Raw genomic sequence first — 22,047 nt, forward strand, 5'->3', positions numbered from 1 at the left:
AGTGATTAAGTTCTAAATACCCAAGTAAGTGATAACAATAACACGACATGCATTTATACAGTGCTCTATGCAAGTTGTATGATCTTGGGCAAGTAATTCAAACTCTCTGAATCTCAGGTCTGCCAGTTCTTAAATGGAGATAATAAACCCTGTCTTGTAAGGTCATTGGCAGAATTAAATGAGACAATCAAGGTAAAACATAGAAGCATTACAGGTGTAGCCACTCAGCTCCTGGGGTGTAACTGACAAGAGGAATCTTAGCAGGATGCCCTCCCAGCTCCTACCACTAAGCTTTATCCATAAAAAAGACAAGGAAGGTAGTTTGAGCATATACATTTTTCTGTTGTAAACATGTGGGAAAACTGGGCACTGTGTCAGGGCCTGATATACCCGCTATCTAACATCCCCGCAAACAACCAGGTTAGTTAAGAGACCCAGACAGAGAGTTGTGACTTGCCCGAGATCACAGCTAAGTAAGTACCTCCCTGAACTCTAAAAGCTCAGCCACCACTCAGGGATGACCTCTATCACACTAAGGCTTGCTGGGATTGAGGGTTTTGGGAAAATGCTTTTTGTATTCTGTGTTCTGTAGTTTCGTGTAGACATAGATGACGAGATCGGGAAATTTTTCCTGCAAATACTGGAAAGGTTCTCCAATTCTCGACTTCATCCTGAAATGAAACATAAACATATTGGCATGGTTGCCCCCAAATCGTCTTCCCCCATTATAGCATCTGCGTCCAAAGATCTCTTTGCTCCCTTGGTTTCTAGAGCAGAGGGAGTAAGGACTTTAAAATCTGACAGAACAAGGGGCACCTGGGTGGCTCAGTCAGTTAAGCATCCGACTTCGGCTCAGGTCATGATGTCTCAGCTCGTGAGTTCAAGCCCCGTGTCAGGCTCTGTGCTAACATCTCAGAGCCTGGAGCCTGCTTCAGATTCCGTGTCTCCCTCTCTCTCTTCCCCTCCCCTGCTCACATTCTCTCTCTCTCAAAAATAAATAAACATTAAAAAAATTTTTTTAATCTGACAGAACAAGATTCATCTCCTAACTCTTCAACTAATTAGCAACTTGATTTTTGTGAACCCGTTTTATTCTCCATAACATGGAGATGATACAGTTCCACAGTCCCTTATCTACAATTCCAAAATCCAAAAGAGCCCTGAAAACTGTAAGCTTTCTGTGAGTTTACAGCTAACATTTTAGGCTGCACCAGCTGATTTCACTAACAGGGGCTACTTTTGAGACTTTTACAGCACCACATTCACTTTAGCCGGCTGCCCGGGCCCCTGCATTTCTTCCCACAAGGGAGTCACTATCCTTCTGTTCAAAAGAGCTCAGCAATAGCTAAAAAGGAGGATAAGAGCCTGCGGGGCACATCTGTCATTCACTGTAAGACCCTTGTGTTGGCCTTTTCCAGAGGGGAGGAATTACTTTTCTTCCATCAAAATAAATTTCCTATTCTAACAAATAGCAGATATAAATTTAGAATTGGATTTTTAATTTTTTTAATGTTTATTTATTTTTGAGAGAGAGAGAGACAGAGCACACATGGGGAAGGGGCAGAGAGAGAGGAAGACACAGAATCCGAAGCAGGCTCCAGGCTTCAAGCTGTCAGCACAGAGCTCAACACGGGGCTTGAACTCATGAACCACGAGATCATGACCTGAGCTGAAGTCGTACACTCAACAGACTGAGCCTCCCAGGCAGCCCTAGAATTGGATTTTTAAATCACCCTCATTTCATAGATGACTTACAGCAACAGAAATAGTACTTACTCTTTGTTTTTTTCTTCATTAATATGTTCTCCCAAATTCCGGATGAACTTTAACAGATCACTCACAGTATTCTTATACCGTTTGCGTTTGTTTTCATAATACTTATTCATTTCTTGCATAACGTAGTTGTCAATCTACAAAACAAAATGTTAAGCAAAAATGTAGTAGCAACACAAAATAAACCCTAACGCACTATTAGTACAAAAAAGCAAAATGCGAATTTGTATATGCCCAAATTACCACTGATTAATAAAGTAAATTAATAGAAAGAAAAAGAACGGAAGTAAATACTATAACATCAAAATGCTAACAGTAGTTGTGTCTAGTTGTGGGATTATAAGTAACTTCACATTCTGGTATCTATTTTCTCAGTGAATTGTTTTCATAGGAAGTTAAATATATTGAAACATGGTTTAGACATTCGTTGGCTACTATCCTAGGAAATTTACTCGTTAGACTGTACAATATTTTTATCCTGGTGGCCACCTGTCCAAGTTGGTAATTGATTACATTTCCCCCCTGAAGAGGGGTGTTCAGACTAAAATCGGACCCGGCAGCCATTGCCAAAATGAGTGTGGTGGGTTTTGTTTTGTTCTGAATCCTATTTCCAAAGGTTCCATGTTCCTCCTTGCCTCTAAGTATCTCACAGCAGCGTCTCCCAAGCCCATGCCTTTCTCTGTGTGTTTGCACCCTTGTAGGTGGCTATCCTTTTTACAAAGCGTTAGGGGTAAGAGAATAGCACCCAACAGTCGTGAAGATAGAGTCCCTCAAGAGTCACGGGTGACTAGACCACCCCAGCGAAGACCTGCTGAGACAGTCCACATGTGCCACGTGCAGCGCACCTGGGAGAAGGGCTGAGCCACTGCACGCCAGCGCGGGGCGCCCCGCAGGGAGGAGGCAGGAGCACATGCTGGAAAACTTGGCTCCTCGGGGCTGCCGCAAAGCTGAATGTATGACCGTGAAAATGGGCAAGTCGTGAGAATTGACAGAAAGTCAAAGTCTCAAATGGGAATTAAAAGATAAGACTTGAGGGGCGCCTGGGGGCTCAGTCAGTTAAGCATCCAACTTCGGCTCAGGTCATGATCCTGTGGTTCATGGGTTCAAGCCCCACGTCGAGTTCTGGGCTGACCCCTCAGAGCCTAGAGCTTGCTTTGGATTCTGTGTCTCCCTCTCTCTCTCTCTCTCTCTCTGCCCCTGCCCTGCTTGTGCTCTCCCTCTCAAAAATAAATAAATGAACTTAAAAAAAAAACCTAAAAAATAGTAAAAAGGTAAGGCTTGAAGTCAGTCAAAATGCATCATAAGTCCATAAAGTTTTGGGGAAAGAACTGATGAACTGGGAAACAAAAGAACAGGTTTTCCTTCCCAGGCGCTGCCAATCTTTGCTTTTCCAGGTCTGGCTATTTCAGGTTATACCTCTGAGTCTCAATTTCCTCAGCAATTAAATGAACGGGTGGACTTCATGGCATCATCACTTCGTGCAGTGAGTAGCTTTAGCACACAGCATTGGCAGCCCGACTGCCCAGCTTCAGATTCTGTTGCTGGCTCTGTGCCTTTGGAAAAAGTATTTGCCTGTGCCTCAGTGTGCCCACCCACAAAAGGGAGGTAATTGCCTCAGAGGTTGTTATAAGGATTAGCTGTGGAAACTCTCACAAAGCCCTGGGAACTATAACTGCCATAGAGTCAGTGCTACAGAATTGTCAGCTGTTATTATCACTTGTTCTTGTTTCAAACTTCTCTGTTTCTAAAAGTTTAAGTTTTAGCTGAAGTTTTATAGACGTTCATTTAGCAAAGAATCATGGCATACCTACTCCATGCCAGGAATTCAGTAACAGACATGACAACGGACAGTCTCTGCCCCCCTGGAATTTACAGGGTAGTGGGGAGAAATGGACACTAAGGCAGCAATTATGAGTGTGATGTGTCATCTAGAGGCAAACAAGGGAAGGAAAGCAAAATGAGACCCAGAAACAAAGAGGTGTGAGACAAGCAGTCCTAGATCAGGCATATGATTGGGAAGCTATTGGTTTCGGTCAAAGACCTGGGGATATGGATTCTCCCATAGTGCTTTGCACTGTCTCCAGGGAGCCCAGCATGTATCACACGGCCAGTGTTTCTGTGGGTCTCTCGGCCCTCCATGGACCATGCTGTACTCTGCTTTACATGCCCACAGCCTCACATGGGTCTAGCACGAAACTGGCACTCGATGGGTATCTGCTAAGTAATAATAACGAAAGTTTTGGTAGCATTGACCAGATCGAGGTGATGATTGATTTGTTATGTTTTACTGATTTAGTTCAAGTTAGGTGGACCATTTCTTGAAGAAGAGAAATTTGAAAGATTTCTTCATGGTGTGTTTCCCCAGGCAGAATGTAGATGTGTATGTGGGCCCTCAGAGCTGGGCTGGACAGTCGGCAGAGGCAGCCAATCTCTCCCTGGACTGAGAAGTCTCACGGTGCGGGACCTCCTTGGGGTTAAACTCTATTTAATCAGCTGCTCTTGTCACAATAGTAATAGGATGATTAGCCAGGCATCTCTTAGAACCAGGGCTGGAGGGAAAGAGCCACGAGAAAGGAAAAGACTCCTGGGCTGGGACGCGGCCATCCTGAAGAGAAGTCTAGATGAGAGTCTGTCTGTCAGGAGGGCCTAGCCTCTGAAAGATGAGACAGAGACCCAACAGGGCAGAGGGGGCTGGGATGGGGAGGAAGGCAGGGAAATCACATCTTCTACCCCTTGGCTGAGCCAGGCCAATAGTATACTGAAAGCTAAAAAAAAAAAAAAAACTAACATAACACATTACACAGATCCTTACTCCTAGAATAACTTCCAGACACAGGAATCGTTCATACCTTAGAAGTCCACTGGGCAAAACTTCTGGAACATTCAGACATTTCAAGTTGCAGTAGTTGGACAATCCTGCTGTTACATTTTCGCATTTTAATGTCCGATTCATTTCCCACATCCCTAAGGGTCCTATAGCGGCTGAAGATGACAAAATTATCATGGTCATTCCACTCTGCCTTCTCTTTTCAGAAAGAACAATGTTACATTTTGGTTTTTGATAAAAGTAGTAAAATCATGTCTCTAAAAATTCTGTATGATGGAAGAGGCAGGCATCTTGCTCTCTTTCTCCGCTCCTCCTCCCCGCCCCCCCCGGCTTTTTCTTTTCCTCAGAAAACAAAACCAGAATCCAGAGACATTAAGTCACTACTCCAAAGATACACAGTCAGGAGATGCCAAGCTGAGAGGAGAGCCCAGGTCTTCTGATTCCCAGCCTAACTCCTTCCCACACCACCTAACCATGGTGGTTAATTTTATGTGTTAACTTGTCTGGCCACAAAGGACCCAGATTAAATATTATTCTAGGCATATCTGTGAGGTGTTTCCAGATGAGATTAGTATTTGAACTGGTGAACTCAGTAAAGCAGATCACCTTCCCCTTGTGAATGGACCTCGTCTAATCCCCTGAGGTCCTTGAATAGAACAAAACCTGGAATTCACCCCTTCTTGTCTTATGGCTTCATCTGGGACATCAACCTTCTTTTGCCCACACCCCTTTTGGCTCTCAGGCCTTCAGACCCTTACTGGAATCCCCATCATCAGTGCCCCCTGGCTCTCAGACCTTTGGATTTGGACTAAATTACACTATTGGGTTTCCTGAGTCTCCAGCTTGCAGAGGCAGATCATGAGAATTCTCAGCCTCAGTACTGCCTGAGCCATTTCCTTATGAAAAGTAAATATATATTTATATTTATCATTTGGATATATGATATATGATTTTATATATATTATATATAAAATCTCCTGACTAATACACTCACTGTCTCCTTTCTGGATGCCTGAAATATGCAATCAAGCTTTACTTACTTCTCCCAACTCCAAAAGAAGGGATGACCCAGCAGGCCACTCAGATGCTCCTTCACATTTTCTCCAGGGTTGAACAGGTGATGAATGAGGTTACAAGTTTCCTCATCTGGAGAAAGTTGAATCACCTCTTCATTACTTTTAGTCTTCAGGGTTTCAAAAGGGATATCTCCCTTCTTTACCACATACAGGACCAGCAGTCCAAGGGCCTGCATGAAACCCATAAATTGAGCTAAAGGTATTCAAGAATTATCACTCTGTATGGAGGTGTGATATAGGTTATGACCAAATGGAAAGTGGGAGAAATCTCAAGGAGTCCACAGGCTTATTAGGGAGAAAAGACACAGGTAGTGTATAAAGAACCCTTCGAGGCAGTGTATGGTCCCCACAACTGAGGTTTATAAGGAGTGAAAAGTAATCATGGGCCAGAGTTGTCAGGGCAGACTGCTTAAAGGAAGAGGAATTTGAGCTTGATCTTAAAGTATGGACAGCATACAGATAAATAGGGGAGAAGAAAAATATTTTAAGCAAGGGAAATGGTACGAATCTGGCTGGGAACTGGGACTTTGGGTTGGGGCTATGTCAGGGAGCAGATAAAGGAGCCAGTCCAGGTCCAGTGGGACAGAATGATAGCCCCAGGAGTTAGGTCATGACAGGGAGGAAAGGCCAAGAAGGAGGTCAGCATAGGAACTTCATGCAGCAGGCAAGACACCAGTCAGGGAAGAAGCTAAAATCTGAGGCTTTTAACAGCAAAGGCCAGACATGGATAGAGAGCTCTTGCTCCTGGGGTTGAAAGTTGAGCACCCTGGAGAATCCCCCAGGACAAAGCTGCCCTGACAGGATCAGAATCAATCTGGAACCTTTGGTCTGCAGAGGTCAGGCTCTGTTTCTGCCCTCTCTCCTCCCAGGAGAAACAGCTATTTCAGGGTCTTAACCCTTTTGGCCAAGATTAGTCTCTTTCAAGCTGAAGATCAATCTCATCCCTCTCTTGTGTTTCAGAGGGCTGTAGTATCTGGCCTTCCCAGGAGTTTAGCACCCCCGTTTGGATGGAATGGGAAAAGAAATCTCAACTGCTTTGTCCTTAGGCAGAAAATACCTCCTGCAGGAATTCTGGAGGTGATTTGGAGATGCTTCTTGGAGGTAATTTTAGAAGAGATGTGGCATGCTCGATTTATTTACTATCTAGCTGGTGCAGGAGGAGAGAGATCCAAAGAGATACAGAAAGGAACCACAGCAACAACCAACTCCACACCAACCCAGAGAAATGCTACTGTCTGCACAGGACTGAAGGCAGCAATCTCTGGGAAAACGCTGTGAAAGTTAGTTAAAATAGAAATGATGACCTCTAATTGGCCACAGGACATAAGGGAATGAATGAAACAAAAAAAGGAAGGTGAAAGATGGAAAAGTAAACTAGTTGTAGAAATTACCTCTAGATCTGTCTTGATTTCCTGCGGCTCTCCACCCCACTTGATGCTTTTATCGAAATCTGCCAGGCAAACAGCATTCTTGGAATCTAGGGGATAGTTTGTAGAGATGCAATGAAAATCCTTTCTCTTCCTGTTGTAATTAACTTAAATAAATACGTTCCGCAATGTGCTACCATCGCCAAAGAAAGCAGCAATAAAGCTTATATCTGCATGGCCATTTGCTCCTCAAAAGAGCCATGTGCACCACATCGTTTCACCTGTTAGGTATATGCCAAGGGCAGGATTTAAATTTTATTTTTTTCCAGTCCTGGGGGTGAGGTAGGATGAGGATAAATTTAACTAGCTCCCCATTCAGGCAATTCCTGGGGGGCAAAGAGCACAGATTTATAAAGAAACCGCGGGCAGGAGTTATGTTAACTTCCTAAGGCTACACAACAGCTAACCAACAAGATTCCAAATCCAAGGCCAGATTAGCACAGCACTCCACTAAGTCAAGCCCATCACCCACAGCCCACTATGATGCTGTAAGCAGTTATCATGGATTAACCATGTGCTTGTTATGAGTCACTACCTCATCCCCTCTTCAGAATCCTTCTCCCTGGAAAGAAGCCACTGAGTCCTCAGACAGAGGGATGCATGGACAGGAGAGATCCGGAACAATATGAGAGGAGACCAAGTCAGTGATCTGTCCTTGAAGAAGTAGCTCCTGCTTCTGGCTTGAAGGAGTCAAAGAAAGAAAACTGGGTAACTCCAGATAGGATGACAGTCAGTAGAATTGTGTGCTTCTCGAACCCTTTTTATTCTGAACTTAGATATCAAAGTTGCACGGAAACCCACAGTCTGACAAAAATGCTTCCACTAAATTATTCAACAAGGGTCTAGTGAGGGGGAAAATGACAGTGGAGGAGGAGAACACGGCACAGATCCTGCAGGGTTCAGAGTCGCTGAACAAGGAGATAGATATTGAGTGAATAATTACACAAATAAACACAAAGTTAATTGCAACTTTAAAAGTCCTAGCCAAAAGTGCAGGAAACTGAAAGTTTATAACAAGAACCACATGGCTGTATGTGGGAAAGAAGTCTTCCTTGAGGAAGGACTCTTAGGGCACCTGGGTGGTTCAGCTGGTTGAGCATCCAACTCTTGATTTCAGCTCAGGTTATGATCTCACAGTTTGTGAATTTGAGCCCCACATGAGGCTCCATGCTGTCAGCATGGAGGCTGCTTGGGATTCTCTCTCTCCCTCTCTCTCTCTCTGCCCCTCCCCTGCTTGCATTCTCTCTCTCTCTCTCTCTCTCTCTCTCTCTTTCAAAATTAGTAGAATTTGAGTGGATAAGTGGAGCAGGGAAGAGAGAATTCCAGATAGGAATTCCCAAGGCAGAAAGGAACCCAAAGAATTCCGCTCTGACAGAAAGCAGGCTGAGTACCTGGAGAGGAGGGATGTAGTTGGAAAGGAGGTTGAAGGGGCAGATGGGATGCAGATCATAACCAGGGACTGTTTTCAGCTATTTGAACTAATAAATCCCCTTCATTGTTTAAGCCACTTGGAGCTGAGTTCTACTACTTAAATTGGCAAGTGCCTGATGGAACACTTCACATCTCTGCCTAACACTTGATTTTTTTAACAAGCCCCAGTTTTGTTTTGTTTTGTTTAGATTCAATAGACATTGTTAAAGTGCTATCAAAATTTTAAACTTACATCATCACAGACTGTTAACAGTTGATGGGCAGAGTCCGGACAAAATCTGCCCACTCCACCCTGCTGTCAATGAATGAATCAAGAACCTCTTCATCCTCACTCCCACCACAGTGATGTCATCTAAGATTAATATATTTGTAATTCTTAAAAAAAAACAATGTGCATAATTTACATAAACAATGAATTCTTTGTTTATTCTTTGCTTCTTGTAAGTTACTATTTTCTCCCAGACTCTCTCTCCTTCCTTATGCATATCCTCTAGCAGATCTTTCATGTAGGGTCTGTGGGCAGAAAGTTTTCCTGGATCCTTGAATGCTTAAAAAATGTATTTCAACAAATGGTGTTGGGAAGACTAGACAGCTACATGCAAAAGAATGAAAATAGACCACTTTCTTACACCATACACAAAAATAAACTCAAAATGGATCAAAGACCTAAATGTGAGAGCTGAAACCATTAAATTCTAGAAAAAGAAAAAAAATAGGCAGTAATTCCTCTGACATTGGCCATAGAAACATTTTTTCTAGATATGTCTCCTCAGGAAGAGAAGACAAAAGCAAAATTAACTATTGGGACTACACTGAAATAAAAAGCTTCTGTACAACAAAGGAAACCATCAGCAAAACAACAAGGTAACCTACTCAGTGGGAGAAGATATTTGTAAATGAGATATCCAATAAGGGGTTAATGCCAAAAAGGTATAAAGAACATATGCAACTCAACACCAAAAAAACCCCAAACAATTCAATAAAAAATGGGCAGAGGACCTGAATAGAAACTTTTTCCAAAGAAGACATACAAATGGCCAACAAACACATGAAAAGATTCTCGACATCACTCATCATCAGGGTAATGCAAATCAAAACCACAATGAGATATCACCTTATGCCTGTCAAAATGGCTACAATCAAAAGGACAAAAAATAAATGTTGGTAAAAATGTGGAGAAAAAGTGTGCACTGTTGGTAGGAATGTAAATTACTATAGCCACTGTGGAAAACAGTATGGAGGCTTCTCAAAAAATTAAAAATAGATATGATATGATCCAGTAATTCCACTATCAGATATTTACCCAAAGAAAACAAAACACTAATTTGAAAAGTTATATGCACCCTTATGTTTACAGTGTTATTTACAATAACCAAGATATGGAAGTAGCCAAATTGTCTATCAACAGATGAGTGGATAAAGAAGATATACATATATATCGAGAGACAGAGAGAGAGAGAGAGAGAGAGAATGAAATATTACCCGGCAATCAAAAAGAATGAAATCTTGCCATTTGTGACAATATGGATGGTCCTAGAGGCTATCATGCTAAGTGAAATAAGTCAGAGAAACCTAAACACCATAGGATTTCATCATATGTGGAATTTAAGAAACAAAACAAATGAACAAAGAAAAAAAAGGGGCCAAACAAAAAAACAGACTCTTAAATACAGAGAACAAACTGGTGGTTTCCAGAGGGGAAGTGGAGGGGGATAGGTGAAATAAATAAAGGGGATTAAAGTGTGCTTATTGTGATGAGCAGTGGGTAATGTATAGAATTGTTGAATCATTATATTATACATCTGAAACTAATAAAACACTGTGTGCTAATAATACTGCAATCAAAAATACGTATTTATTCTGAATCACATGTGAACAATAATAATGTGACTGTTCTCTCAGTCAGTCCTGGATGCTATGACAAATCACAATAGACTGAGTGGCTTAAACAACAGAAATTTATTTCTCACAGTTCTGAATATTGGAAATCTGAGATGAGGGTGTCAGCAGGACTGGGTTCATGGTGAAGACCCTCTTACTGGTTTATAGACAGCCATCTTCTTGCTGTGTCCTCATATGGTGGAAAGATAACTAGCTAGCTCTATGACTTCTTTTTTTTTAATGTTTATTTATTTGTTTGTTTATTTATTTTGAGAGAGAAAGTGCAAGTGGCAGAGTGGCAGAGAAAGAGGGAAAGAGAGAATCTCAAGCAGGCTCCATGCTATCAGCACAGAGCCCAACACAGGGCTTAACCTCACAAACCATGAGATCATGACCTAAGTGGATATGAAGAGTCAGAGAATCAACCAACTGAGCCGCCCAGGCAGCCCTCTATGACCTCTTCTTATAAGGGCATTAATCCATCCAAAGCAATTTTGAGAAAGAACACATCTAGAGGCATCACACTTCCTGGTTTTTAACTATATCACAAAGCTCTCGTAATCAAAACAATGTAGTACTGGTATAAAATGAATTAAAAAGAATCAAGAGCCCCAAAATAAACCCACACATATGTGTTCTTCACAAGGGAGCCAAGAATACCCAATGGGGAAAAGACAATCTCTTCAAAAAATGATGTTGGAAAAAAACAGATAGTTACATGCAAAAGAATGAAAGTGGAACCCTGTCTTACACCACTTAAAAAACTACTTTGAAATGGCTTAAGGCTGAAATGTAAGACCTGAAGCCCTATAACTCCTAAAAGAAAACATAGAGGAAAAGCTCTTTGATATTGGTCCCAGCAGTGATAGTTTAGATCCGACACCAAAAGCACAGGCAACAAAAGCAAAAATGAACAAGAGGGACTACACCAAACTAAAAGCTTCTGCACAGCAAAAGAAACCATCAACAAAATTAAAAGGGAATGTACAAAATTAAAAAAAAAAAGCTGTTTGCAAATCAGATATCTGGTTTGGAGTGAATTATAAAATTCATTCAATACAATAGCAAAGATAAAATGTTCTGACTGAAAAATGGGCAAAGGACCTGAATAGACATTTTTTCCAAAGAAGACATTAAAAGAGCCAAAAGATACATGAAAAGGTGCTCAATATCAGTAGTTATTAGTGAAGTGCAAAACAAAACTATGATGTAATATCATCCCATACATCTGTTAGAATAATCACCAAAAAGACAGATGACAAGCACTGGTGAGGATGTGGAGGAAAGGGAACTCTAGTGTGTTGTTGGTAGGAATGTAAATTGGTGCAGCCTCTATGGAAAACACCGTGAAAGTTTCTCAAAAAAATTAAAAATTGATAAAATAGAAAAGTATATTTGAAGGAAATGAAATCACCATCTTGAAGAGGTAACTGCGTCTCCAGGTTCATCGCACCATTATTTATGTTAGCCAACACATAGAAACTGGCTGTGTCCATTGACAGATGAAAGGATAAATAAATAAATAAATAAATGGTACACACACACACACACACACACACACAGCGGAACACTTTGCAGCCATAAAAAGACAGAAATCCTGCCATTTATGACAACATGGATGAACTTTGAAGGCATCATGCTAAGTTTAAGAAGTCAGACAAAGAAACACAAATGCTATATGATCTCACTTATATGTGAAATCTAAAAAAAATAAAACAAAACAAAACTGAGGGGCACCTCAGTGGCTCAGTTGGTTAAGCGTCCAACTTTGGCTCAGGTCATGATCTCATGGTTCATGAGTTCAGGCCCCACCTTGGGCTCTGTAATGACAGCTCAGAGGTTGGAGCCTGCTTCAGATTCTGTGTCTCCCTCTCTCTCTGCCTCTTCCACGTTCATGCTCTCTCTGTCTCTCTCTCTCTCTCTTAAAAATAAACATTTAAAAAAATGTTTTTAAATAATGAAAAAAAACTGAACTCATAGAAGCAGAGAGTAGATTGGTGGTTGCCAGTGGTGGAGGTCAGGGAAATGGCTAAAGGCAGTCAAAGGGTACAAACTTCCAGTTACAAGATGACTAAATTCTGGGGATGTCATGCACAGCACGGTGACTATAGTTAACAATACTGTATTATATAGTTGAAGTTGCTGAAAGTAGATGTTATAAGTTCTCACCACACATACACACAACGGCAACTATGTGAGGTAATGTGTTAACTAACTGTATTGTGGTAATCATCTTGCAATATAGACGTATATTATATCATCACATTATATACCTTAAACTCACACAATGTTACATGTCAATTTTGTCTTAATAAAGCTGGAGAAAATGAAAAAAATTATTTCTAATTGTGAAAAAAAAAAAGGCACTAATGCCTTCATGAAGGCTCCACCCTCATGATCCAATCTCCTCCCAAAGGTCTTATCTCCAAGTGCCCTCATATGGAGATTATTGTTTCAACATATGAATTCTGGGGTGACACTAACATTCAGCTGTTAAATAGGCTCTTTCTCCTCAGTGCCTTCCTTTGGCATTCAGGTTGCTGATGAGAGAAGTCCCTTACCAATCTGATTTTGGTTTCTATGTAGGTAATTTTTTTTCTCTTGGGAGCTTTTGAGGTTTTCTCTTTTTTCTTTGATGCTTTGAAATTCCTTTAAGATGTGGCTCAATGGGGTTTTTTCCATACTTACCTCAGCTCTTGGTGAGTCTTTTCAATAAGAGAACTATATCCATCTTTTAGTTCTGGGACATTCTCAGCGATTTTTTTTCAAATATTGTTTCAGCCTCACTCTCTTCTTCCCTCTGGAATGCCTATTAGAAATTCTGGATCTAATTCCTGACTTCTTAAACTTTTTCCCTTTCCATCCCTTTATACTTTTCTATTATTTTCTTGGAGAATTTCTTGGGCAAATCTTCTAGTTCACTCATTTAATCTTCAACCCAGTCTTGAGTTTAAAATTTTTATTTTATTATGTTTTTATTTTATTTTTGAGAGAGAAAGAGCATGAGTGGAAAAGAGACAGACAGAGAGGGAGACACAGAATCTGAAGCAGGCTCCAGGCTCTCAGCTATCAGCACAGAGCCTGATGCGGGGCTGGAACTCACAGACAGTGAGATCATGACCTAAAGTGAAGTCAGACACTCAACCGACTGAGTCACCCAGGCACCCCAAGTTTAAAAATTTTAAACAATCATATTTTTAAATTCCAAATTCTCTATTTGGTTCTTTTCACAATGCTTATTCTTGCTTCTTGGAAGACATGACCTATCTTTGTTCTCTGGTTTTATTAATTATATTCAAAGTTGTATTGTGGTTACTTAATAAGGTAAGCTAAGTAAATGCCCATGTACTAATCCGTGGAATCTGTGAATATTTATTTTTTTTTATTTTTTTAATGTTTTATTTATTTTTGAGACAGAGAGAGGGACAGAGCATGAGCAGGGGAGGGGCAGAGAGAGAGGGAGACACAGAATCGGAAGCAGGCTCCAGGCTCTGAGCTGTCAGCCCAGAGCCCAACACAGGGCTCGAACTCACAAACTGTGAGATCATGACCTGAGCCGAAGTTGGATGCTCAACCGACTGAGCCACCCAGGCGCCCCTGAATATTACTTTATATAGTCAAACAAAAAAAGGATTTTGCAGATGTGATTAAGAATCTTAAACTAGGAGAGATTATCCTGGGTTAGCAGGGTGAGTCCGAAGTATAATCACGTACATCCTTATGTAGTGAGAACTTTTAACAACTACCCTCTGTGGAGGCAAAGGGAGATCTGACAACACAAGAGAAAGCAATATGACTACAGAGGCAGAGATTAAAGTGATGCTACAAGTCAAGGAATATCAGCAGCCAAGAGGAAGAGGCAAGGAACAGAGTCTCCCCCCACAGCCTACAGAGGGAATTTGGTCTTGGTGACACCTGATTTGGGGCCAGTGGTACTGATTTCTGGCCTCCAGGACTGTGGGAGAATAGGTTTCTATTGTTTAAAAAATTTTTAATGTTTATTCACTTTTGAGAAAAAGAGAGAGTGCACAAGCAGGGGAGGAGCACAGAGAGACAGAGACCAACTCTGAAGCAGGCTCCAGGCTCTGAGCTGTAAGCACAGAGCCTGCCAAGACACAGGGCTCAAACTCAGGAGCCATGAGATCATGACCTGAGTGGCAGCCGGAGGCTTAACTGACTGAGCCACCTAGGTGCCCCATAAGTTTCTATTAAGACACCAAGTTTGTGATCATTTGTTTCAGCAACCATAGGAAACTAATACATTCAATTAGCTTTGTTTCCTTGGGTGTTAATTCTTCTATTTCATGCATCTCTTTTATGGTATCGGTACTTCATGAATATCTTAAGTCATTTTTGACTATAAGTTTCATTTTGCAGTTGAGAATCCCTGATGCCCTGTGAGTTGTTTCTGTTAATGCTATCCAACATAGGGGAATGGAGGCAGTTGTCAGAACTGCTTTACATTATTCAGTGAAACTTAGGGGTAAGAAGGACATGCCACTCAGTAGGGTGCTTTGGCACAAATCTTGTGGGTTTAAATGTTCTTTGTTTCTCTTGAGATCATCAACCACCCAGTGTCTTGAGTAGCAGCCCTGTCTCCCTGTCTGCAGACAGACAGGCCTGTCATAGATGCTTGGTCTGTGGGGGAGAGGGGATGCACAGGGTTTGAGCTTCCTAGTTTCTACCAATGCAGTAATCTTTCTGTTACCTGGTCCTTTGTCCTCTCCTGCCTCTGGCTTCCATTACTCTTAAGTGGGGCTTCTTTGCACTGATCCCACTTTTATGAGTAACATCTAGTTGTGGCCTCCTGCATTTATACTGGCTCCTGTGTCCTTCTTTAACCCCATCCAATCATGTTCAGTCTCTTAATGACTCTTCAAAGATTTTGTCCTGTAAAACTTCTTTTGTTATTGTGATCTCAGCTATGAAGTCATTTAACCATCTTTCCCTATCATTTTAGGGATTTAATACAAAGAATAGTCTCTAGTATATGTTAGGTTCACCACCTGAGGCAGAAATATAGTCTATTCTTTATTGTTAAAGCCTAAGAATAGAAGAGGTGGTGCCAGAAATTCTGAAGAATAGGTAGTGACAAGTAATTTTCTTTAGAACATGATATATGACCCTTTTGCATCAAGATAGACATTTAGAAGTGGGAAGGAACCTGCCCTTGGCTGAATCTTGAGACTGCTTCACTTGGTAGAGCTGCACATATTTCTGGCCTTTGTCAGTCTCCCCAGCAAAGTTGCTTAACACCAGGAAGGAGTGCCACTAGTGGCTTCAAACTAAAAGCCAGATTCCAGTTGTGTTCTTAGGTTTACCTACTTCTTTCCAGGTCTTGTCCAGGACCTTAAACACTGTTCTCTGCCTTTCCATACCTGAACCCTCTTTTTGTCTTGTTCCCCTACACCTAGCTTAAATCTCAATGCATGCCTGTAGATTAGGTAACTGTTTCTGCTTAGCCCTCTAGACAAGAACTTGGCCTTGGTTGAGCACCTATAACACAGGTAACTTGTCTAACATACTGCACTTAGACCTCATAACAACCTTATCAAAGCAGTATTATCAGTCTTAAACGAGAGAACTAAGCCTCACAGAATCAAGTGACTTTGAGGTTGCAAAGCTACCAAGTGGCAGGACTGGGCTGCAAGCCTTCCTCAACCTGTCTAAAGCCAAGACTCTTTCTACTGCACCACATTGCCTCCTGGGACTTTACACTCAGCTCTGCTTCTTTTCTTTAATGTTGCTTTCATTTGTTTGTTTGTTTGTTTGTTTGTATGTTTATTGGCTTGAGCCAGTGGGTAGTGTCTTGTTCTGCCTACTTGGAGGCTGTTTCACTGTGTTGCATCTTATCCTGGCATGCCCAATTTTGACCTCAGTTTTGCCATTCAGTTTTACGGTGACTACCATCTTGTCTGAAGGAACATAACTTCAGCATTCTCTGACTTGCAGGCTACTTTAGGAATTCAAATTTCTGGAGCTGACCCCGTCTAAGACATACCTTCATACTTGCATTTGCCAAAGGAAGTATATAAGGTTAGCCTGGTATTCCATTGGCATCTGGGACCTCCATGTGGGGTAAAGTTTATACCTCATAGCAGGAGAGACTGCACTATAATTATGAATCAGTTTCATTAGTCCTTGAACAGAGTAGTATACATGTACTCTACTCTTTTCCTATCTATAATGAAAATCCTTTCCTTTTGTAAATAAAGACCCCATAATTTTTAAGAGAAGACTGGGGGGACTTACCTATTAAGATGTTTCTGGGGTGCAGATCCTGGTGAGTGTATCCACACAGTAGATGTAGTTCTTCCACAGCCTTAAATACAGAGAAAAGGACATGCCGGGCAAATTCATCTTCCTCATTTCCCACAGCCTCCCCTCTGTGCTTATCCAAGTGTTCCTCCAGTGTCTGCTCACAGAGGGCAAGGCACACATACAGACAGTCCTTGTGGCTCTCACTCCCATAGAACGTCACCAAGTCACTGTTTGCTCGGCTGCTCTGCAGACAGGAGACCTCCTTTTGTCCATGTGTGCTGCCTTCATAGAAGCGTTTCACAGCTACTTCCTGCCCTTCATAGAACCCCAGGTAGACACCCCCTTCAGAAGTGTCAGCAATTTTATATTCCTCATCAATAAAGATCTTGAGTTTGCCAATCATAGGGCGGTATATTCTGTGGAGATGTTCCAAGGCCTCCCCCCAACGTGAGCTTTGAGGCTTCCAGTCTTCAGCAGGAGAGTGAAAATCTTCTCTGGCTCCATGAAGGAGAAGAAACTTTGCAAGGGAACTGTCATAGTTGCGCCTCGCTATCATAACAAGATCTCCACAGTCTGTGCTGGCTCCTTTCTCGCATAACAGTTGAGCAATTTCTTCCAGTTTGAGTTGGACAGCCAGCAGAAGTGCTGTATTGCCCTCACTGTCTGTGTCATTAATCTCTATATGCTCTTGTTCCAGAAGCATCTGCACCAAACCCAAGTGCTTCTTTTCCACTGCCAGGATCAGGGGTGTCTTCCCTTTCTCTCCCCTCACATTGACATCAGCCCCATGGTCCAGCAGAAGGCGAGTGAGGACCTCCACCTTTCTATCATCAGAGTTCCTAAGTGCATAGATCAAAGCATTTCTGCCCATGTTGTCACGGGCTTTGACATCTGCCCCCATCTCATCAAGGAGGACCTTCAAGGCATCTACATGTCCATTTTCAGCAGCATCCATTAGAGCTGTGGCCCCTCCTTTTCTAAGCCTCTTTTGATCCTCCTTTGTCCTTCGACTCAAATTCACCTTTGCCCCACTCTTATACAGGAATCTTAAGGCTTCGACTTTACCATTCACAGCAGCTTCCATGAAAGCTGTGAAGCCATTAGCATCATACTCATTGACCTCTGCACCTTTAGAAAGTAAAAGTTCGAGCACTTTCACCTTTCCTCCAATCCCAGCGATGATGAAGGGAGTGGCCTCATTCTTCTTCCTCAGACAAGGATTAGCGCCGTAACGAAACAGAAGATGTAGCATGTCCTCCTGGCCACTTTGTACCGCATTATGCAACGGTGACCAGCCCCACTCCTTTTCCTGGAAATTGACATCAGCCCCTCCTTCCAGCAATTGCTGAACCAGCTTGATGTCTTCTTTTTCAACCGCTTTGATCAACTGGTTGTCCTCCACTGATGCCCTCCCCTTGCTGGAGGGTGTGGGTCTCTCCTGAAGGTTGTTATGGCTCTTGCTCTCCATGATGGTAATTACCAGTGGCTACAACTCTGTGCCTTTCCTTTAAGAAAATGAAAATGTATCTTCTTGGGACTTGATCAAAGAGACATGGAACTCTTAGAATTCCTGTCAGGGTAAATCGGAGTTATCTGACTACGGACAAGCAGTATGAGGGAAAACAATACTCTTGCAGTCTTCTGACATCCCACCAGGAGATGAGAGAGCTATCTGTAATTTCACAATAGTGAGGAAGCATTTGAATTGGAAAAATTAATCTGGTTATTAATATAGAACTATTTGCTCTAGAAAATTATTATGCTACAGTCCCACCACCCAGAAATAGCCACTGTTAACATTTTAGTATATTTCTATACATTTTTTAAAAATAGTTGAGATCATGCTATGTAAGGATGTTGTATAAGTATCCTGCTTTCTTTCACTTAATGCCATAGTATAAATAATTTCCTATGTTACTGCAAAGTCTTTTAAAATATTTTTAATGGTTGGGGCACCTGGGTGGCTCAGTCGGTTGAGCAGCCAACTCTTGATTTCAGCCCAGGTAATGATCTCACGGTTTGAGACATCAAGCCTCTGCCTCAGACTCGGAACTGATGGCATCAAGCCTGCTTAGGATTTTCTCTCTCTCTCTCTTTCTCTCTCAAAAATAAATAAATAAACTTAAAAAAATTTAATGGCAATATGCCACCAGACAGTTGCTTCATTTCCTTATTACCGAGCAGTATTTTTTTTTTTTAATTTTTTTAATGTTTATTTATTTTTTTGAGACAGAGCATGAACAGGGGGAGGGTCAGAGAGAGAGGGAGACACAGAACCCAAAGCCGGCTCCAGGCTCTGAGCTGTCAGCACAGAGCCCAATGCAGGGCTTGGACTCACGGACCGCGAGATCATGACCTGAACCGAAGTCGGCCACCCAACCGACTGAGCCACCCAGGCGCCATTTATTTTTAAATGTTTATTTTTGAGAGAGAGTGCAAGCAAGGGAGGGACAGAGAGAGAGGCGGAGAGAGGATCCCAAGAGGACTCTGTGCTGACAACGGCGAGCTCAAGGCAGGGCTCGAAGTCACAAACCATGAGATCATGACCTGGGCTGAAGTCAGAGACTCAACTGACTGATCCACCCAGGCACCACTCTGAGCAGTTTTTAAAAACAATTTTTAAACAAGACGTTTAAAATTAGAATTTTTTTAACCATTCTAAATAATGGTTCAGTTAATTTAGCTTTTTAAACTTTATTTTCTTTCTTTTTTTTAATGTTTATTTTTGAGAGAGAGAGGGAGAGAGTGCAAGTGGGGTAAGGGCAGACAGAGAGAATCTGAAGCTGGGTCCAGGCTCTGAGCTGTCAGCACAGAACCCGACACAGGACCCGAACCCACGAACTGCAAGATCAACCTGAGCCGAAGTTGGACGCTTAACCAACTGCACCCAGGTGCCCCTAAAGCTTGTTTTCTTATGAGAAATCTTATAATAGATTTCTTATGATAGATTTCAAAGAACTGAATGCCTGGTCAAAGAGTAATGGCACACTAACAGGTCTTAAGTGTTAATTTGCTTCAAGCCTATGCACTGGCGTGTGCTGACCTAAGTCCCTCGGTCTGTAGCGGAACTAATCTACTTTCCTTGAGATGTGCAGACCCCTGGCCTTGAGGAGTGAAGGGCCAGCTGCTGCTGATGCCAATATGTCTGTTCAGGGTCATACTGACAAACGACTAACTGCCTGGGCATCTGCTTCTTCGGCACGCAGCCCCCACCCCCTCCCTTTCCCCATGCCTTCCCCAGCTTCCCTTGCATGGGGAAGATGGTCTTTGAGACGTTAGTCTGCCATCTTCCCGGGTTGTCAGATTCCTGAATAAAGCAACCTTCCCTTTCCCACCATCACCTGTCTCTCTAGTATTGATTTTTGAGCAGCTAGAAGCCAAACCTGAGTTTGGAACCAGTTCTCTGTCCCACAACAAAAGGATATGATCGTTTTAAAAACTCTCAAGCTATGTTAATAAATGTCTTCTGATGTCATATAAACATACTCTTGCCAGAAATAGATGGGCTCTTAAAAAAAAGAAAGAAAGAAAGAAAGAAAGAACTCTCATTTGTAGGGGGAAAAGAAATCTGTGTTGTGTCAATTTGCATTTCCTACGCCACAGGAAGTGTGATTCCTCTCAGCGTGTTTGTTCGCTGGCGCTGGGCAGGTCTTCTTTGCGCTTCTATTCAAAATAATACGGAAAAGCGGAAAGAGCTTAAGCTCCAACCTCACAAGATTGAAGTCTGAACCGCTGGTTGTGTAACTTCAGACTGTTACTTCCTAATTGTGTAGCATTAGATTATTCTCAATTTTGTTTCCTCCAGAGGGGGCAACAGTAAATACAGTCATGCATGTCACATATGGCAAATATTAGGCATTCAATAAATGAGAGAACTAATAATGTCCCACTATGAAAAAATAATAATTCAGCGAATCCTGGTCTCCCCACCTGTGTGCACACACACAGCACATAAACAGGGGACCTGGTGGTGTTGATTTAGTCCAACGGCCCTCCGCCAGGTGTGAGTAACAGAACTGCAATTCAAGCATGAGCACCAAACTGTTACTTGCGTATCTGTAAAACTGCACCTGCTACAGAACCCACATAGCAACCACTTTTTGGCAATCTGGCCACCCTGACAGTATCAAAGGCCCCTCCCTCAGAGATCTCATCGATCGTGCTATGAAAGCACACCACCCTGGCAATGAAAACTTTGAGACAAATGTTCATGTGCAGGGTTCCTGTTACAGCAGGTGTGAGATGGGCTGGTAGAAATAAAGGAGCAGGGAAGGGAAGGGAGTCAAAGAAATCCCAAATAAAATATCAGAGTAAAGAGACACTGCAGCAAAAGTGCTAGCATAGACAACAGCCGGCTTTCAGTTTCGTTTTCTCCGACTCACCAGAGGTGCCGGACAAAGAAGGCTTGAGTTAAGCAATGTGTGAACTGTGGCCAAACCTTGGAGCTCCCAGGAGGGCTCCGGACCAAAGGGCCCCCTGCCAGCGGGCTCTGAGCTCCCTCCCGGGTGTCCCACACCCCCTAACACCTCCAGACCCCGGAGCCCAAGGAACAAGCAATCCCTTGAAGGGAACAGCTTCTCAAGCTTTCCCAGCTCTCCTTTTGTGAGGTCTTACCTTCTAAACTCAGACGCCCCTCAGCTATTCCTTTGAAGTCATATACGCCTCTCAGCTATTCCTTTGAGGTCATATAATCTTCAAAGCCTGTCGCCTACAGGAAAGCACTTCTTGCAAGAGGTCCCTGAGCCACAGGGCGGAGCTGAGAGGAGGAAAAACTGAGCCAGAAAAGAAAGGATCAGGGCCTGAGCAGAGAGCCCTCTAGAGGACAGTGGGGCCCCCACTCTGACTGCCCATGGCTAATCTGACGTCCAATATAGAGCTGTTCATCTTTCAGCCCTTTAGGCTTTCAGGCCACCGCTTCCAGCTCTATCTTTACATGCTCTTCTAAATCCCAACCTTTCTGAGGGAAATGAGTGGTAAATGCATATTTATTGAACTCTGACTGTGTGCCAGGCGCCCTGCCCAGTGCTTCACAAGTGACATGACCCCAGTTGACCCCTAACAAACCTGTTGATGATGAACCTGTGGCTCAGAGAAGCTAGATAAACCCAAAGCCCAAGCTCCCTCACTCATGTGGGCATACTCAACTCACTGCCCGAGGCACGGAGGCCTCCTCAGGCGGGCACCAGGATGGCAGTCTGGAGACTTGGTCCTGCAGCCAGCACTGTGGCTGTTTAGGGGAGTGACCTCAGGCGGGTGGATGGTTTAACCGCGTCGAGCCTCAGTTCCCTCGTGGAACATGGTTTTTAAGATTCCTTTCTGCTCTAGAAGTTCGGTTCTTGCCACTCTCCTCACACTGAGATGCATACTGTGT

The 22,047-nt window shown here is 42.7% G+C and overlaps 1 protein-coding gene across 3 annotated transcripts; it reads right to left on the reverse strand.

Annotated features, from left to right (window-relative positions):
* Positions 1-318: 318 nt before the first annotated feature.
* On the reverse strand, positions 319-21,404 carry RNASEL (ribonuclease L). Of its 3 annotated transcripts, none has more exons than XM_047076871.1 (7): positions 21,291-21,404; positions 16,668-18,181; positions 7,068-7,153; positions 5,641-5,846; positions 4,623-4,755; positions 1,777-1,910; positions 319-671 (listed from the first exon to the last, which is right to left on the reverse strand). In XM_047076871.1, the coding sequence occupies exons 2-7, from the start codon at positions 18,142-18,144 to the stop codon at positions 533-535; spliced, it is 2,175 nt and encodes a 724-aa protein (XP_046932827.1). In that variant the 5' UTR covers positions 18,145-18,181; positions 21,291-21,404; the 3' UTR covers positions 319-532. The 3 variants fall into 3 exon arrangements, with proteins under 3 accessions (XP_046932827.1, XP_046932826.1, XP_046932825.1); XM_047076870.1 differs by having other exon boundaries at positions 16,668-18,246; XM_047076869.1 differs by having other exon boundaries at positions 16,668-18,348.
* Between the last annotated feature and the right edge of the window lie 643 nt (positions 21,405-22,047).

This window comes from Lynx rufus, unplaced genomic scaffold, assembly GCF_022079265.1.
Source record: "Lynx rufus isolate CCGP_SWC_20201006 ecotype Redwood Valley unplaced genomic scaffold, mLynRuf1.p SCAF_15, whole genome shotgun sequence".
Classification (NCBI taxonomy): Eukaryota; Metazoa; Chordata; class Mammalia; order Carnivora; family Felidae; genus Lynx; species Lynx rufus.

Coding starts and splice junctions, on each gene's coding strand:
- RNASEL (XM_047076871.1), bottom strand. CDS start 18,144: ATGGAGAGCAAGAGCCATAACAACCTTCAGGAGAGACCCACACCCTCC. Junction 7,154..16,667: donor CCCCAGAAACATCTTAATAG/GTAAGTCCCCCC, acceptor ACTATCCCCTAG/ATTCCAAGAATGCTGTTTGC. Junction 1,911..4,622: donor TTGCCCAGTGGACTTCTAAG/GTATGAACGATT, acceptor TTTGTTTTGTAG/ATTGACAACTACGTTATGCA.